Source organism: Mucor mucedo, assembly GCF_025094135.1.
Source record: "Mucor mucedo strain NRRL 3635 chromosome Unknown EV154scaffold_10, whole genome shotgun sequence".
Taxonomy (NCBI): domain Eukaryota; kingdom Fungi; phylum Mucoromycota; class Mucoromycetes; order Mucorales; family Mucoraceae; genus Mucor; species Mucor mucedo.
Genome location: NW_026252294.1, coordinates 126,848 through 141,232, shown reverse-complemented (window position 1 = coordinate 141,232; position 14,385 = coordinate 126,848). Strand labels below are relative to the sequence as shown.

The 14,385-nt window shown below is 37.0% G+C and overlaps 7 protein-coding genes across 7 annotated transcripts; 4 read left to right on the top strand and 3 right to left on the bottom strand.

Annotated features, from left to right (window-relative positions):
• The first annotated feature begins 48 nt into the window (after positions 1 to 48).
• On the top strand, positions 49 to 1,352 carry EV154DRAFT_6741 (Tctex-1). The gene is made up of 6 exons (XM_051607725.1): positions 49 to 83; positions 164 to 540; positions 599 to 643; positions 706 to 829; positions 884 to 961; positions 1,032 to 1,352. Exons 2-6 carry the CDS (start codon positions 499 to 501, stop codon positions 1,100 to 1,102), a joined length of 360 nt encoding a protein of 119 aa, XP_051461899.1. The 5' UTR covers positions 49 to 83; positions 164 to 498; the 3' UTR covers positions 1,103 to 1,352.
• EV154DRAFT_457556 (Metalloenzyme, LuxS/M16 peptidase-like protein) lies at positions 1,151 to 4,966 on the bottom strand (the record flags this gene model as incomplete). Its single annotated transcript, XM_051597411.1, has 13 exons — positions 4,851 to 4,966; positions 4,742 to 4,780; positions 4,637 to 4,673; positions 4,551 to 4,587; positions 4,112 to 4,478; positions 3,770 to 4,038; positions 3,409 to 3,699; positions 2,905 to 3,350; positions 2,771 to 2,841; positions 2,339 to 2,718; positions 2,098 to 2,260; positions 1,406 to 2,034; positions 1,151 to 1,339 (listed from the first exon to the last, which is right to left on the bottom strand). Exons 1-13 carry the CDS (start codon positions 4,957 to 4,959, stop codon positions 1,151 to 1,153), a joined length of 3,027 nt encoding a protein of 1,008 aa, XP_051461898.1. The 5' UTR covers positions 4,960 to 4,966.
• Positions 4,967 to 6,656: 1,690 nt separating this feature from the next.
• On the bottom strand, positions 6,657 to 7,757 carry EV154DRAFT_6729 (uncharacterized protein). Its single transcript, XM_051607724.1, has 2 exons — positions 7,668 to 7,757; positions 6,657 to 7,592 (listed from the first exon to the last, which is right to left on the bottom strand). Exon 2 carries the CDS (start codon positions 7,514 to 7,516, stop codon positions 6,911 to 6,913), a length of 606 nt encoding a protein of 201 aa, XP_051461897.1. The 5' UTR covers positions 7,517 to 7,592; positions 7,668 to 7,757; the 3' UTR covers positions 6,657 to 6,910.
• Positions 7,758 to 8,857: 1,100 nt separating this feature from the next.
• EV154DRAFT_573293 (uncharacterized protein) lies at positions 8,858 to 10,703 on the top strand (the record flags this gene model as incomplete). Its single annotated transcript, XM_051606386.1, has 2 exons — positions 8,858 to 10,418; positions 10,480 to 10,703. The coding sequence occupies 2 exons, from the start codon at positions 8,858 to 8,860 to the stop codon at positions 10,701 to 10,703; spliced, it is 1,785 nt and encodes a 594-aa protein (XP_051461896.1).
• Positions 10,704 to 10,740: 37 nt separating this feature from the next.
• On the bottom strand, positions 10,741 to 11,514 carry EV154DRAFT_6718 (40S ribosomal protein S9). Its single transcript, XM_051607723.1, has one exon. It carries the CDS (start codon positions 11,407 to 11,409, stop codon positions 10,840 to 10,842), a length of 570 nt encoding a protein of 189 aa, XP_051461895.1. The 5' UTR covers positions 11,410 to 11,514; the 3' UTR covers positions 10,741 to 10,839.
• Positions 11,515 to 11,787: 273 nt separating this feature from the next.
• On the top strand, positions 11,788 to 12,487 carry EV154DRAFT_536069 (60S ribosomal protein L21-A; the record flags this gene model as incomplete). Its single annotated transcript, XM_051604112.1, has 4 exons — positions 11,788 to 11,806; positions 11,875 to 12,031; positions 12,093 to 12,286; positions 12,375 to 12,487. The coding sequence occupies 4 exons, from the start codon at positions 11,788 to 11,790 to the stop codon at positions 12,485 to 12,487; spliced, it is 483 nt and encodes a 160-aa protein (XP_051461894.1).
• Positions 12,488 to 13,295: 808 nt separating this feature from the next.
• EV154DRAFT_413135 (LETM1-like protein-domain-containing protein) lies at positions 13,296 to 14,274 on the top strand (the record flags this gene model as incomplete). The annotated part of the gene is made up of 6 exons (XM_051595549.1): positions 13,296 to 13,346; positions 13,419 to 13,484; positions 13,556 to 13,636; positions 13,720 to 13,832; positions 13,894 to 13,981; positions 14,047 to 14,274. The coding sequence occupies 6 exons, from the start codon at positions 13,296 to 13,298 to the stop codon at positions 14,272 to 14,274; spliced, it is 627 nt and encodes a 208-aa protein (XP_051461893.1).
• Positions 14,275 to 14,385: the final 111 nt, after the last annotated feature.

Here is a 14,385-nt window from a genome sequence, read left to right as displayed (position 1 = left end):
AAAATCTACTCAAGGGGTGCATATGGTACATCCTTAAAAATCCAGATACTTGCATCAAGATGGTATATCAAGAAAAACCTGCTGTATGTGTCTCATTTAAGGAGTAAAAAAGTAAATATACTCACGTACAAAGAAAGATATTCATTATACATTTTTTTGACAGTAGTACAGTCCTTGTTTAACCATCCTCGAACAACACACTCTATATTCTTGATCTCTCTTCTGGTTGGACAAACCGCCTAATCTTCTCAAAAAAAAAAAATCATCCTGTTAGAATCACCAAAGGGTTGGGTCTATATCAAGACTTCACAGACAAAGCAGGAACGTCTTTTTAGCCAGCCACAAAAATCTGAACCCTTTGTATGTTCTGTGCCTGATTTTTTATTTCAATTTCGTGACCTTTTCCCCTTTCGTCGGTGCTGTAAATGAATGTGTGTGTGTGTTTGTGTGTCTTTTTTTTTTTTCACTCAATCACCATCTTTCTTCATTGATTAAAACATGATGGATAGCGCTCCTAACTCACCTCCCTCTAAATCTGAAGTATGTAAATCAAGTAAATATGAGTTGAATCAGCAAAATTAACCCACACTCTTTCTAGGAAAAGAGATTCAACAAAGACGAAGTCACTTCATTCATAAAAGAAGTTAGTAAGAACCCAACGCAATAACACGTTCAGGACAGGGAGAGAGACTAATTTCTTTCTAGACCGTTGAAAACACACTAGGAGATGCTGAATATTCCCATTCCAAAGTTCCTGCTTTGAACAATACCATTATCGAGACCATCTTGAAGAAAATGAAGGACGATAATAAAAATTACAAATATGTTGGTAAAGTATACAGGGCCCAGGGCATTAGAGGGTCATACTAACAGTCGTACATAGTTACATGTGTTATTTTACAAAGAACAGGTGCTGGATTTTATGCTGGTAGTTCTGTTATCTGGGATAAAAATAATGATGGTTCGTATATCAGAAAAAGTGATCTAGAAAGAGTCCCAACCTGAATATTGACTCTTTTTTTTTATCATAGACAGCGCAGGTTATCGACATGAAACTAAATCCATGTATGCTGTTGTCAATGTGTTTGGTTTAAGCATATAATGAGTCGGCATTATTTATTTTTTATATCATTATTCATATTAAAAAATATTAAATCCCATCAACAGTAATATCGTTTAAAGCAATAGGCTTGATGTTAAATCCTAAACTTTCAAATCCCTTTTGAATGTCTACGTTTTTGGTAGGAGTACTAACCACAACAACATTACTTGTATCAGGCTTGAACATATTAACAAAGTATTTGTTCAATACATTTTGCAAAGCATCCAACTTGACAGCCTAATAAAAGATAATTTTTTTTTTTAGTAAATTGACTTATTCGCCTAGCATGAAATTCGAACTTACTTGGATGGCAATCAACATGTCTTGATTGTAAGAAGCAGGCATCTTCTTCAAAACTTGGTTGACAAACGACTGGAGTGCAGCGCGATCCATCGTATTCTCTTTTGCAACCAAACCATAAATCACTGCACTTTTAGCTCCATCAATCGACGCAGGATCGATTTCCATTTCACGCTTGGCTAATTGCTCAATAACAATTTTAGCTTGCTCAAATGCCTTGAAAGCATTAGGTGATTGATAAATAGTGAAATTAATCAAACCAGATTCAATATTGGCATCCAAATAACAGGAATAAGCCAAGCCTTGGCCACGGATCAACTTCCAAAAAATACCCTCCATCGTGTCTAATAATTCAATCATGACTAGAAGGGGTGCAATATCAGGGTCGTCGAAGCGACTGGGTCCACTAACTGAATGAAGCGAGAAGGAATTTTCAATCGCAGGTAAAGTCACAATCAGCCCATTGTTTCCGGGCTCTAATCCAGCATGGCTAAGTACTTGCTTGGACAAAGTGATAGCAGATAAAGGTTCTTTAGCTTCATTGGGTGAGAAATCCTTGAAGGCTGTCTTAGGCGTATCAAGATTCAAAATATCACCAGTGATGTGGATTCGAAGATTCTTGGGTGCACATACTTGAAAAAAATTAGTACTATTTCTTTGATTTACACAAAAAAAAAAAAAAAAAAAAGACTTACAAGAAGAGCGGTATTCCTCTAATTCAGCAATGACAGATGCAGGATCGTCTTCTAATCTTTTTACAACGTCAGTCAAAAAGGTGTTTTGGAACAAGACATTACGAGCAGCATTGACAGATTTTTTAGGATCGTATTGAAGAGCACGCATCGTAGCACTACCCATCTATAAAAAGCAGGACATACTTTCAGTAAACATATTCTTAAAATATACTAACTTTTTTTTTTTTTTTTTTTTACGTACATCATGTCCATCTCTCTTTGCCTGAGGAATATCATTCAAAATTTGAGAAGCGACAATTTTCAATCTTTCGGCAGTAAATTTGGTGTTCCATAAAATATCGTGAAGCCATTGCACAGCCTTTTCAAATTTGGAAGCGCTCACCTTCAATGTAAACACAGCCAACTCTCTAAATCCAAAGTTGGTTCCAAGACTAGCATCATACTCAACTGTGTCTTCTTCTAATCCCTTGACAACATCTTCGAAAGAAATCAATTGACCATCCTTTTCGATAGGAAGGGAGAAGATTGCCTTCAAATAGAGCTTCGTGTAGGGAAGTAACTTGGAGGGAATCGAAGAGGCGCTGATATGAGCAGAGAGCTTGACAAAATGAGATTTGACGTCTTAAAGCAATTACATTAATAAAATTACGTTAGCATAGCAATATGTACTTACGATCAAATTGAATAAACAAAGGTACATCTGCACTGTTATCCTTATTAACATGCTCTTGTACCTCATTCGACCTAATTTTTTTTAATACCAAATTCGTAACGGTGTACATACAACATCTTTGTTATCAAACTTACAAGGTTGTGTCGTTATTTCTAGCAGTAACGACATTTATAAATTTGATGGTTGCAGCAGAGGGAATTTTGAAACCTTCCAAAAGCTCATTAGGAATAGGTGTATCGTTCTTGGCCATAGCATCATCCAATTGCTTTTGAAGTTGATCCAACTTTTCCTCGCCGAGATCCTCACATTGCTTCTCGATACGGTTCTCCTCGTCCTCCGTTTGTTGCTCAGCAAATTCTGCAGATGGCTTTCCGTATAAGGTGACATGGGGAGCATCAAGATACCACTTTTGAAGGACTCTTAACCAATCTTCGATCGTATACTTGGCAAGGATATTCAGGTACTCTTGATCCTTGACAGATTCTTTAAGGTCTCTGCCGTCAGGGGAGCCGTACAAGAAGTCTGAAATAGCAACAGCAGCAGCTGTATCATGGGCGTCTGTTTCAGCACTATCTAAGAGCTAATAGGATATTCCTGTTTAAAAATTACTGCCCACTAAAAGTCATTAGAAAGCTCACCTTCAAAGTTTCCTTTTCAATCACAGTAGCCATTCGGGTCATATCAATATCCTTTGTATCAACCAAACGTCTCAATGTTTTAAAGAGTTCTGTAGGGAAGTTCTCAATTTCTTCAATAGGCACACTGGAGGCAGTAAACATCAAGGTGGATTTTAAATGATCGGTGATGTGGAAATCAACGTCGGTACAAAGAGCATCCTCAATCTCAACAAACTCCTTTTGTAAGACGGAAACGGGTGAGTCCGTAAGATAGACGTTTAATACTTCCAACTCTTTTTGAGCGAGATAATTCTATTTCCATTGGTTGTTAATATTCAGAATGTCATTAGGTAACGAAAAAAAAAAATCATTATCGTCTTACATGACACATGGGACCGTTCCACGCAAGAAGTACAGAACCCATGGATTCATCTTCATCCGCGAAAAAAACAGTTTCCGTTATATCCTCTTTGAGGTCAGGGAAATCTCCTGTACTGATCCAAGGTCTTTGCATCTCAGGAAGAGGTCCCTTCTTAATGATCGATTCCTCTACAGGTTCCAACGCTTTTAACAAATCGTCCTTATCAACTTTACCCGTGATAATTAAACAGAGATTGTCAGGTCTGTAATAGGACTTATGGTAATCGCGAACTTAAAAAAAAAGGGGGGGGGGATGGTCAGGATCAACAAGCAAGTATCAATAAATAAATAAAAAATAGCTTACTTTTATCGACAGATAATTCTCTCAATCTTTCCATAAGGCCACCAGTTTCTGATCTATAGCCACATGTCTCGGGGTACATTATTCTCTTCATACGAAGATGAAGTCTATCATCACCCAAGTTTTGACAACCTTGCATTTCACTGTAAACAACACCAGCATCCTCTCCCTTTCCATTAATATGATGGACTTCGGTATGATAGCCTGTTTCCGTTAAGGTTGGATATAAGATATGATCGACGTAGATAGGTAAAATGTTTAAAAATCCTTGGGATCCTGCTGTCGTGATGGTGTAACAAGTGTGATCGACATCTGTCCAAGCATTGGTACCTTGAGCAATAGCACGATTGGCAAGTGAATCAAGAACGCCCTACTTACGTGTCAATATCAATGCCGAAAAAAAAGAGGGGGGGGGGTGGTTGATTGTCTTTTTTTTTTTTACCTTGTAAGGATATTGTTCACTTCCTAAAAACACAAGACTAGTTCATTGTTAATAGTGTCAATTATATGTTTAATTGATAAACCTACTGTTCCAAAGTATGAGGACAGCCAAAATCATCAAAACCTAATAAAAAAATATTCAGGGCAAATTTAGTTGGTGATACAACAACAAAAAAAGGAAAGTCTATTTACTTTCAGTAGCCAAGGCGAAATAACCGTTGACAAGAGGAGCTGAATATATATATATATAAAATAGTCAGAACTTGTTTGCCAAGCATTAAATACATTTCATCTCTTTTACCCTCAATGTCGGCTAACATGACAGTCAAACCTGTCTTCTCACTCTTGAACTTTGTAAAAGTAACACCAAAATCAGTGGGGACTGTGCAGATCTCTTTAAAGTTACTCATGTGTAATAAGAAGAAGCCATTTCCTACAACGCGCGTTTTTCTCAACCTAAGCATTTCTTTTTTGACCGTCACACTTTCCACCCCTTTTCTTGCATTAAACTTATTTCCCCACCCACACCCAAACACCCATCAAGTTGATAGAATTGAGGAAGCTTATTATGATTAAATAAACAATCTGTGATACAACAATCACTTATATAAAATATTTGACTATCTATCTTGCTTGTTAAATAAAGTTTATAAACAATCGACAAGATAAACAATTTATTAACTTTTCCTTCATCTGGTACCTTTTTTTTAATGTTTGCGTGGGTGTCTGTAGGGACTGCTGGATATCTTCTTCCAACGTATTTTTTTAAAATATGTGGCTTGCTTGGTTTCGACAGCTTCGAAAAAAAAAACCCCTCCAGGACATAACGTCAATAATTACCCCGGTGAAGAAAATCAGATAGAATTCTGCCTGAAGCAATATGAGAAATAGTTGGGCGAGAGCAAAAAGTGGCAGCTCTGCTATAGTAAAACAACCAAAAACTAGAGCACAGTCTCATACCATTATCGAGGCTATTCACTCGTCTAGCGTTGTTCACGTTGTCATAAGAAAAGCTCTACCAGGAAAAGAAACACAGGCTGCTAAAAAAAAAGAAAAAAAAAGAAAAGCTAATAATGGAGTTAACGACGATCCTGCTGATAATAAACCAGCTCCAAAAGGTACGACTACTGCTCATTTTATCAAGTTTATGAACGAGCTTCTTAATGTAATAGATCTTGATGAAACTTTTAAGGGAAGTTACATCATTATGGATAATGCTTCTATTCATAGATCCAAGCCGATGTTACGGAAAATTGGAAGTAAAGGCTACCTCCTTATTCACCTGAATTGAACCCCATTGAATAATTTTGGGTAATAGTTAAAGGGAAAATGAAGCTTGATCGGCTTATGAGTGAAGAAAACTTATCTAATAGGATTGTCGATGCCTGTACTTTTTTTTTTGAAGGGTAGGGGAATAACATTGATATTTTATTTACATATTTGTATATTAAGCAAATATCGAACTTGATATTATTCTTGTTTTTCTTGTTCTTCTTGTTCCTTTGTAAATGTTGCTTCTTTTATTCTATTACTCTCTGGAGTAAAGAACACTGATGGTGTTGCGGGGATGTTAGAGTCACAAGTCGAGGATCTAACAACACCGGAAAGCTGTTGGTCCGAGCATTGGTTCACCACCAAGAATACCCATCTCGCCTAAGAAGTCTTTCCATTTAAATAATACCTCCACTGTCTTTTTAAATGATTCAAGATGAGTAATATCCGTGGGCAATAATAAAGTTGAAATGGTGTTCGCTAGGACGAGGATTTTCTGCGGTAACGCAAATGAACTTGGAGACATCAGCGTGGGTCCCGGGAAGAGTTATCTTTTCTTTTTAACAATTTTGTTGTACATACACATTGTCTTTGAATGTTAGACAATACATATAACCATCCGTACCTATAAAGTTAAACCAAGTGAGAAGGGATACAATATATCATCATCTATGGTTTACCTATGAAGTCGATTGCAACAAGTTTGTTAACTTTTCCACTGCTTCGAATAAATAATTCATTTAAAATTGAGCAATTAGATCGAAAATTTTTACTTTGCTGCTGAATATACATGTGTTTTGTTTGTTTTGATTTCCATTCGTTGGAGCCCAAGCCAACCTTCAAGCCCTTGATTCTTAACAATAAATCAATTTTTCTACCAAAACAGATGATCAAGCTTCGTAATTGACATTTTATAGAAGATTTGCGATGTTGCTACAGACTTTGTTTTTAATGATCTTAATATGACTTTGGATGATGGTGAAATAGTTGCAAAAGCCACAAAAATACCAAAACAGCAAAGTGTACATAATGTCACAAGCTGTTTTGGTATTTTTGTGGCTTTTGCAACTATTTCACCATCATCCAAAGTCATATTAAGATCATTAAAAACAAAGTCTGTAGCAACATCGCAAATCTTCTATAAAATGTCAATTCTGAAGCTTGATCATCAATCGGTTTGTACAATAAACCAAGTGAAACGTCAGTTTCATGATTTTCGGCTGATATTTGAGTTGTTTCAGAGGAAGAGTCGCCTTTGTCAGCTATATCGAATCGAGGACCCAAAAAACGCGGTGATGGTGTGCGCAGACTATAAATAGCAGAGCCTACACTGTGACCTTCAATAGGGCCAATCAACCACTTATGGGCATTTCCATCGACTGTAATTTCACCAGAATCAGTAGAATGAAAGGCCACAGTACCAGGATTGAGTAAACGTCTTCCTTCATCAGTGGCAGAGCGTTGTGCTTCTATTAACAAGTCTAATGCGCCTTCGTGGTAACTTGACTTTAATCGTTTTCTTCTTCTGCTTTTGTCAATGATTGAATTCCAAATGAGATAATTGTATTGCGGCTTTTTTAAATTCCTTGAGGTCTCGTTGAATTCACCATAAGTTTGCCTATACCTTTCATACCAGATACCAAACAAAACAGGGCCTGTATTTGCATGATCTTCAATTGACCACATGGGAAGCATATCAATATTATCGTTTACGAATTTAATAAAGGACGGCTTCTTGTTGCCATTTAAATATTTTTCAAGTTCTTCATAACTAAAAGGTATGTCATTTTTGGGAATGTTTAGACCTCCGTATTTTTTTTCAAACGTAATATTTTATACCACTTACAGGAATTCTGGCCAAGACCAGAAGGCCAGTACGATTACACCTATTTACAGTGCAATCCCTGCTATTCACAGTCCATGAGTTATAAAAACTCAATAACTCTGCCTAGGAGGTCGCCCTCCTATAGCAAAGACTAGCCGCAGCCGCAATATCGCAATATTTCTTTTTCGATTAAGCATCTTTTGAAAGAAACAAGAGTCATTAATAACTAACCTTTTTACGCTATCGGTTACTTTCATATGATAGAAGAAGTATGTTAAAGGAAAAGAAAAGGAGAAGAATAAAGTGTGTGAACCAGCTTTATTTGTAGGCTGATAAACAAGATTATGTCAGGATGATTTCATTTGTCTGTTTTACCATCCATAATGTTTGAGCCTTTACTTAAAATAGAAACACTTGCGCGGAGATCTGTCGTTTTAGGCAGTTCAAACTTTTTGATAAATTGAAGAAAATTTCACCCACACAAGTGGAAAGCCCGTCGCGATTTACTATCTGAATTATATTTGAATTTCACAGACGCGTTCAGTTCGTAGTGTATCTTATTTATCAGAATTCTATTGTTTTTGGTGCTTTAGCAGTATCAAAAAGTTAAAAAAAAAAAATTACGTTTCTCTTGTCAGACACCTGGCAGTAGAAGCTTCATGCGTTGAGCTAATTAAACTAGATAGATACGTATCAGTTTTATTATTATTATTATATACGCATACAAGAAACCATCAGATTTGGATATAGATATCTATCCATTTAGACAAGTCTAGTCGAGTCTCCTAGTAGTAGTGGTTCCTCAAGAAGCCCCGAGGAAAACTGTAACAAATCGATTACATTTAGAGAAACTGTGATATATTTAAGCCGTAATTATATCACCAATTCTCATTTTTTTTTTCTCTTTTAGATATATTCGAGTACTGATTATACTTTACCGGGAGTTGTTTCGATGACGCACAAGACATGAAAAAGATATAGAAAGTGATTTGAACATTTATTGCATAAAGTAAACTTGTAAGCAACAACCAAATTAAAAAGAAAAAAATGGAGACAGTCAATGCTTGACTGTCAATTCCTTAGTGCAACCCTCACCAACTTGAACTGATATAGGATGAATCATTATTTTCCATTGGCTGATCATAATCAAAATAGATGACTTTTATTTTTTACTCCCCCCCCCCCCTTCTTCTTCTTTACACCGTTCACACATGATTATGAATAAATGGAATAATATACCAAATGAAATATTAAAAACCATTGTCCAAAACACACCCCATACACCAAATCCCCATTGGATGTATGTCAATAGGCAGTGGTTAAACGTGTATCAAGCAATATCATTTAACGCCATATCAGTGAGATTGAAACCCTCTGATAAGACCTTACATAATATACTCTATTCCCTTTTTGAGCCTGGTAGATGGGTCAAAAAAGTAAGAATAAGGGTCATCGATACACCACCCGACAATAGCCAGATCGATCCTTCCACCGACTCGCTCTCTAATCTCATGCAACGATGTCCTTACGTCAACCAAGTCCATTTGGTGGAGGCCAATGATCAACACTGGGCTTATTTTCGAAACGTGCTCCTTTCAAAAAGTCATGATAGTTGGGACCGCATCCGTTATCTGGAGCCTTCCTTTTGCAAGGATGATACTTTGATCTATTCAATGTATTTGGATTGTGCTCTTCATCTAAAGAAAACATTGGTAGCACTTTCACTCAAACAGGTAACCATCTATTCAAGTCGTCGTCTCCAGTTTTTCACAGGCTTTGAATCATTGACAACTTTAACCATCATGGATGGAAATTTCTTGACCAGCAAATTCGACCGAGAAATCCTAATTCAAAATTTGCCTTCCTGTACTTCAAGCCTTACCGTCATCAACGCTCAGTCTACAGCCCATGATTTCCATGCAACCGGTACTACTCGTGTGTCTGATAATGCTACCACCATTTTTTCGAATATCAAGGAACTCACCATCATCAACTTTGACACTCAATCGGACAATGCATTTTTGCAGCTCATCCACGAGTTCCCCCACCTCTGTAAATTGACATTGACAACAAATGAAGATATGAACTTTTACGTAGCTATCCATCCTTTCACTGGGAAAGACAAGGTGGGTGTTCATATCCTAAATGCCTTCTTTGATTACATACACGCAATAGCATCCGTTGAACTCGTGCTTGGTTTCTATAATACGGATATGTTCCTCCAACATTATTACAATTATCACAATAGCAAGATAGATCAAGGCAAAGCTAGCGTTATAAACGAGGTCTCCTTTCAGCAAACCTTACCCCGTGATACTATAATCAGTCAAGACGTTTCTCCTCAAGCCTTCAGCAGCAACGATATTTCAGCACACAAGGTTGAGATTAATATAGAAGACGGACAGACCAAAGTGGAAGCGTACTTTTGGAAAGAATTTGATGTGTGGCAATTGGAGAATAGAGTGATTGAAGAGATTTTATTTTATGGTATACGCTCTGAACTCTTTCGACCTACAATCGATCTGGGCCGAATGTTGGCTAGTCATCAACACTTGCGTCGATTGACACTTCAGGATGGCCCGTTTCTGTTAGAGCTACCCGATACCACTGACCATGTGCAATCGACAGTGCAATATTTGGAACTTTTAAATGTGATTGGAGTCAATCCGACTGCCATTGCTAGCATGTTTCGCTATTTAAAAATACTTCATTTAAGCTACACGGATTATTTTCTTAGAATGGGATGTTGGATCTACCGCATTCTTTGTTGGCGTACCAGAACTAGCGGTGGATGTTTTTCAAATCACGTATTTTACGTATTCAAGAAGTTCAGCACCTACATTAGCTATTCGTGTTCATGCCAAGGAGAAAGGCAAAGTAAGGTATCTGGCTTGTAATCTCCAAACTCAGTATGAAATTGATTACGCAAGGTTTGAGTCCCTGAACGAATCCCCTCATGTAGTGGTATTGGGCGTGACATTCAAGTCGATTCGCAAGTTTATATTCTCCAGATCACGCATATACAAGGTCGATCATGAGGTTGTGGTATATTTTTAGTTTAATAATAATAAAATGTGACTGTATGATTATCTAAGCAAAGCTGTCAAAATTGAAAACAAAAAAAAAGAGAATTATTTTTATTATAGTAAGAAAAAAAGGGTAGATTTATTAGATTGGGGAAGGAGTAAAAGATTTACTCTTCATCATCTTCAGCAGCACCACCGGCGGCAGCAGCTCTCTTTCTCTTGACACGACCGGCACGACCACCACCGAGGGGAGAGGTCAAAGCAAAGTCGATGTGCTTTTGAGAGTCCAAACGAACGATGAAAGAAGGAACGTTAACGATTTGCTTACCGACACGAATGTGACGTTGACGGATGAGGACACGAGCATGATGGATAGACTTGGCAAGTCCCAACTTGAAGACTTGGGTTTGGAGACGACGTTCCAAGAAATCTTCAATCTTGAGGGCAAGAACGTAATCAAGCTTCATGCGAGATTCGTCAAGGACACCAATACGCACAAGACGACGAATGAGGGCATTACCTTCAAAGAGACGACGAGGATCCTTCTCATCCAACTTTAAAAGCTCACGAGCAGCACGACGAATCTTGGAAAGAGTAAGTCCGACTCTCCAGATTTCCTTCTTGTTCTTGAGACCGAACTCACCAATCAACTTGAGTTCTTGATCAAGACGAGCAGCCTCGAAAGGACGCTTGGGGACATTAGAAGTCTTACTATAAGTTCTGGTGGTTCCAGTCATTTTGTAAAAAAGAGAAAGAATCAACTCATTTGCAAAAAAAAAATTTAGAATTATAGGGGGGAGGGCGGGCCCTGCCCTTTGGTCCAATCATTTCTCGTTTTTTTTTTTTTCTCTCTCTCTTTTTTTCGATGGCTTTGAAAAGTTCAACGTGACTCCTTTTAATCTTTTTTTACCAGCCTGTGAAAATTTTTTCAGCTGGCTTGTTTTGAAAAATTTTTTTTTTAGGGAGCAGCCCAAGCTGCGGGGGGGTAAAACTAAGGATTCCCCTTTGAACAACAAAGACTCTTTCTCTTTTTTTTTGTGCAAAGTTTGACAGGTAACCTTCTAATCTGTACATCTTGTCTGATTCGCTAAACATCTAGTCTTTTATACTACAGAATGCCTCACTCTTTCGGTCGTAAGTACACGCACACACACATACACCTTGTTGTCTATACCATGAGCCTAATTCACTTTTTAATCTAGTCCGTGCTCGTACCCGTCACATGTTCTCTCGTAAGTTCAGAGAGCATGGTTCCATCCCTCTCACCACTTACTTGAAGACTTACAAGGTTGGAGATATCGTTGATATCAAGGCCAATGCTGCCGTCCAAAAGGGTATGCCCCACAAGTTCTACCACGGGTAAGTTTCTTTTTTGTATATTTTTAGTCTCATTCTCTAATCTCTTTTGCACATGAAATAGTCGTACCGGTGTCATCTACAACGTCACCAAGTCTGCCGTCGGTGTCCTCGTTCACAAGAACGTCGGTAACCGTTATTTGGAAAAGCGTGTCAACGTCCGTGTTGAACACATTAAGCATTCCAAGTGTCGTCAAGAGTTCTTGGATCGTGTTGTTACCAACGCTCAAAAGAAGAAGGAAGCCAAGGAAGCTGGTGGTAAGTTTTTTTTTTTTTTGGAATGCTAAAAAAAAAATTTTTTTTTTTACGTTGTCAATGGTTTAATCTTTTTTTTTTTTTTGTATAGTTTCTTTCAACTTGAAGAGACTCCCCGCTCAACCTCGTGAGGCTCGTCATATCTCTACCAAGTTCAACGTTCCCCAAACTATTGCTCCTATTGCTTACGAAACTCTTTTGTAAACAATAAAAAAAAAAGCTTATTGTTTATTTTTTTTAATTCTATAAAAAAAAACGTTGTTGGGCAGTAATTTGCACAGTATTCGATAAAATAAAAATAAAAAAAATGTAATTGATTTTCATTTAAACACCTTACAACTTCTTTTTTGTTTTCTGTACTTGTTCTTTTCTACCTTTGCTATTTTAGTTTACCATGAAAAAATCCATAAGCCAAGCCATCCATTTTTTCTTTTAATTCGAACTCATCTCCCTATCCCACCTCACTCAATTAAAAAGGGACATGCACAAATTAACCTTTTTTTTTTTAAAAAAAAAAAATCGTCTTTTTAACCCTTAAATGTCTTTATCCCTCTTGAGAACCTCGTTAAGGCATACAAGGTAAAATTTATTTTTGAACCCATTCCCCCTTCTCATACACCCCACTAATAATACCTAATTTAGACCCTTGACTTTGGCATATCGTCCTTTGCCATCGGTCAGATACGTTCGTATTCTCCAACCCCACACAAGAACGTTTTCTTCCACCTGGATTAAATACAACGACCTCAAAACCACGACAACCACCACCAGTAACAACAGCACCGAAGCGAAACCCGTGGTTACGGAACAAGTCGCCGTTGCCAAGGGTCCTACTTCTCGTATCGGCAAGTTCATTCAAAACTCCAAAGACCTAATTCGTTTCTACAAGGATGGATTAAAGTTACTCTGGAGCAACAATAAAGAAGCAAAGGCATTACAGCTTCGAGTTCAAAACGAAGGGTATACTTTGAATCGATCCGAGTTCCAACTGATTCATCAATCTAAAAAGGACATGTTGAAACTTATTCCTTTTGGTTTTGTCTTTATGATTTTGCCTGAATCTGTAAAGTTACTCCATGTCAAACACAAACAAAAAAAAAGAAGTCTAATGTTTTTTTTTTTGTTGAAAACTTAGATTCCTTTGCTTGTCATGTATGTTCCTGGTATGGTTCCTGGAACTTGTCTTAAAGACAGTCAAGTGGTACAAAAAAAAAAAAAGATGAACCTTCCATGCACCAAGTGTACTAAACTAAAAAAATATATATACAATAGCAAAAGACACGTGAAAAGTTGGACAAGGTACGTCAAAAGATGACTGCCAATGTATTGAAATCTGCCGAGAAAGTGGATGGTGTAAGTTAATCTATATCTTTTTTTTTTTTTTACATGTAATTGCCTCCCCTTCCTTCCAGAAAACTCAATTCACACTCACTTAGATTGCACCCGCTGACTTTTTATCACTGACGAAATTTCAACGTATTGCCAAACACTATGCGTATGATTTTGATTTGATTAGAATTGATAGACCTCATCTCGCATCTTACTGCAGGTAAAAGGAAGAAAGAATACAAACGAAAAAAAAAAACTACTTTGTTCTAATTTGGGATTAGATTTATGGGAATTAACAATATCGGAACGCAAGGTATGCTTAGAAAGAGATTAGAGAAATACATGAATTATATCAATGAGGACGATAAGGTAAAAGAGATATTTACACAATTGAGCAAAGAGTCTGTGAATACTCACTCTTAAAAAAAAAAAAGCTCCTCCTGAAAGAGAATGTGGATGAATTAAATATCAAGGAATTGAGTCATGCTGTAGAAGAACGTGGTATGAGATCCATTGATCAAGATGAAGAGAACATGAGACGTGGCTTGAAATATTGGTTATCGCTTACACATCCAGCAAACCCTGAAAACACAATCCCTGTTGGTTTACTCGTCTTTAGTAGAATGTTTTTACTTAATGCAAACTATAAAGGAAAGCAATAATTTTATTGTTTTTTTTTCTTTCTTTCTTTCTTTTTCTTTTTTTTTTTTTTTTTTTTTTTTTTTTTCAAAATGAATGAAGACGAGGTACACCTCTATTTTTTTTTTTTATTA